The sequence below is a fragment of the Galeopterus variegatus genome, unplaced genomic scaffold (assembly GCF_000696425.1).
Source record: "Galeopterus variegatus unplaced genomic scaffold, G_variegatus-3.0.2 Scaffold6772, whole genome shotgun sequence".
Lineage (NCBI taxonomy): Eukaryota > Metazoa > Chordata > Mammalia > Dermoptera > Cynocephalidae > Galeopterus > Galeopterus variegatus.
The window spans coordinates 34407-37412 of NW_007732883.1; the positions used below are offsets into that span (position 1 = coordinate 34407).

The window sequence follows — 3006 nt, forward strand, 5'->3', positions numbered from 1 at the left end:
ATGAGATTGTGGGGTCTTCTCCTTTGCCTGGTGACAGCTACCCAAGGTGAGTGTCTCAGATGTCACACATGGGTCTACGGTATGTTTGTGACTGCATATGACTGACAGGTTCTGATTCTCCTTTTCTCCAGGTGTCCTGTCTGAGGTGCAGCTGCAGGAGTCGGGCCCAGGACTGGTGAAGCCCTCACAGACCCTCTCCCTCACCTGCACAGTCTCTGGTTACTCCATCACCAGTGGTTATGATTGGAGCTGGATCCGCCAGCCCACGGGGAAGAGCCTTGAGTGGATGGGATACATTAGTTATAGTGGAAGCACAGGTTATAACCCGTCGCTCAAGAGCCGCACCTCCATCACCAGAGACACGTCCAAGAACCAGTTCTTCCTGCAGCTGAGCTCTGTGACCGACGAGGACACAGGCGTGTATTACTGTGCGAGAGACACAGTGACAGGAAGTCAGCGTGAGCCCAGACACAAACCTCCCTGCAGGATGAAGGAGGGGACTGGGCTGCAGGGGGCACTCAAGGCCCACCCAGCTCCTGTGCCCCATGGAGCAGGTGCAGAGAGGGGATGGGGAGTTCCTCTTGGGATCTGAGGTTTCCTCTGCTCTGCTGACTCCCAGATGTCCCTCAGGGTTATTTTCTGCTTTGTTCATTGTGACTTGAGTTTCTCACATTCTCACTGCATGGAACACAGAGTGAAGTAACTTTCCTCATTTGTAGATGAGATGTTTCCACTTGCTGGGACTTTTCTTTTCTCAGGTTTTAACATGACCTGTTCTCTTTCCTGAAGCAGAAATCATTGTAAAGAATCTTATCTTCATGTGATCAACAATATTTTTCCCTTAAGGTTAGCTCAGTCCAGGTGCACAGTCTCCCTAAGTATATGTTTCTCTGTCAAGCACACGTGCTGCCACATGGTTATTATCATCCTTCAGGAACTCTGTCCACGGGTGTCCCTGTCGTCCCTTGGGCAGTTTATCCTCTGGATCCTCATGCACACGGAGGACATTGATGTTCATTATTTGTCCGTCTCTCTCTCCATCCTCCAGTGTCCTGGATGGAGAAGCAGCTGCCTGAGGGCGAGACACAGCTCTTACACGTCTATGTGGAGGTTTCAGGGTGACAAGCACAGACAGAAATACCCACCAGAGCCCTGCTATGTTGCATTCTGGGTGGGGCCTCACAAAGCAGCCCTGGGAACTGTGTCCTAAGTTGTGTATCTCAGGTTCCCTGGGGCGATTCCCTGTGGATATTGAGAACCAGCTGGACAGAGCCCTTTTCCCTGCCCACTCTCTGCTGCCCCACAGACATCCTGGACACTTATCCTAACACGATCCTCTGCCTACCATTGTTTAAATTCTCACTAGATCTGTACCTAGACACTCAGCTCCATGAGTCAAGAGCCCTGCTCAATTCTTACCAAGTCACCTCGTGTGCAGGTGCAGATGAGGGGCTCAGTAATGAGGCTGATCATCGAAGGTAGGGACCTCATGTAGTGCTGAGCAGGCACCCATGGCTTATGAATGTTTCATAAAAAGAGAAAATACCGCATACAATGGAGGTGAGACAACAGCACAATGCAGGGAAGAAACATTGATGGGCTGGAGCCATTAATAAGAAACTCTGTGTCTGCAAAAGTCACTGTAAAGAGGATGACAAGGCAAGCTAAGGACTGGATAAAATGTCCCCTGGTGTCCTTGTTTGTGTCTCCTCTGTGGACTAGGTTTTCAGAGACTTCTTAAATAGTGTCTAAGGTGCATGTGGTGTTGTAGTTTTTCCCTGTTAGTACACAGACCATCAGTAACTCTTCTTACATCTGTAAAAGAAGTGAAGTCAGAGGGTGAACTCCTGTCCCCAGAATTGAAGATGCAGTCAGGAAGACACAGAGGGTCACAACTTGTCAGATCAGAACGTTGTGTGTAAGGTGTATAAGGTAATGTGGGTGGTAGGGGAAGCTCTGCACAGTCCTATGATGAGTCTGTCCTTTAGGGAGCCGTGTCCTGGGTTTGACTTTCACAGCTGCTTCTCCCTTCATGATGCCCTTAGGTGAGACTGGAAGGCTCTCAGGGAAGGGGATAGAGTTGGGTGTTTCTCTTCCCTGTGGACAATTATGCTCTGAAGAAGTAATAACCTCTTGGGATCAGCTAAATTAGTTTCTCCTGAGGTTGACCTGAAGAGCGTCCTGCTCTGGTGAATCTCAGAACAGCTCCTTCCCCCTTTCTCTGCAGGGAGCAGGAGGATTCTTTTATGATATTTTCTTTGAGAACCTCATCACACCGCTGAGGTGGAGCTTAAAAGGTTGGGATCTCTAAGACCGTCCCCCTGGGATGGACCCAACTCTCAGATTTCCCACCCTGAGTCTCCAGCAATCCTTCACCTACAGCTGTGGTTTATCTTCCCCCATCCTGGACCACACAGAGGTTTCTGATCAAGACTTTCTGATCAGACAAGCTCTGACCCTCTGTGTCTCCCTCACTGCATCTTCTATTTGGGGACAGTACTGTACCCCGTAACGTCACTTCTTTTAGATATTTAAAAAGAGTTACTGATTTTCAGTCTGTTCAGTGATTTTCTTGTTGTCTGGATGGGAGTGATGACGTCCAAGGTTCTTACGTGCAAGACCTGAAACCAGACTCCTTATTTTGCACCTGAAGGTCAAGGACTGTGTGTGTGTGTGCTCATGATGGTTGCTTGTTTACATCCACTTGTCACATTGAAGGTGTCTCGTAGAGTCTGTGCTGGCAGCTGTGCTCACCTCGTTCATGATTCTGAGGGACGCCTTGATCCTTCACCACTGTGTGGTCTGAGAGAGGCTATTTCTCCTTCACCTTTTTTATTAACGTTTTCTTAAATGACACATCATAATTGTATTTATTTATGGGGAACTATGTGGTGCTTTGATAAATGTATATAATGTGGAATAATTAGGTCAAAGGGATCAACGTATTTATCACCTCACTTAATTTTTGTGGTGAGACATTTGGAATTCACTCTTTGCTATTTTGAA

General features: G+C 47.9%; 1 gene segment (V, D, J or C); it reads left to right on the forward strand.

The window, feature by feature from the left end:
• Positions 1-1122, forward strand: LOC103606673. The segment is given in 3 exon segments: positions 1-46; positions 132-458; positions 1049-1122. Coding segments are annotated over 3 exon segments (447 nt in total).
• Positions 1123-3006: the final 1884 nt, after the last annotated feature.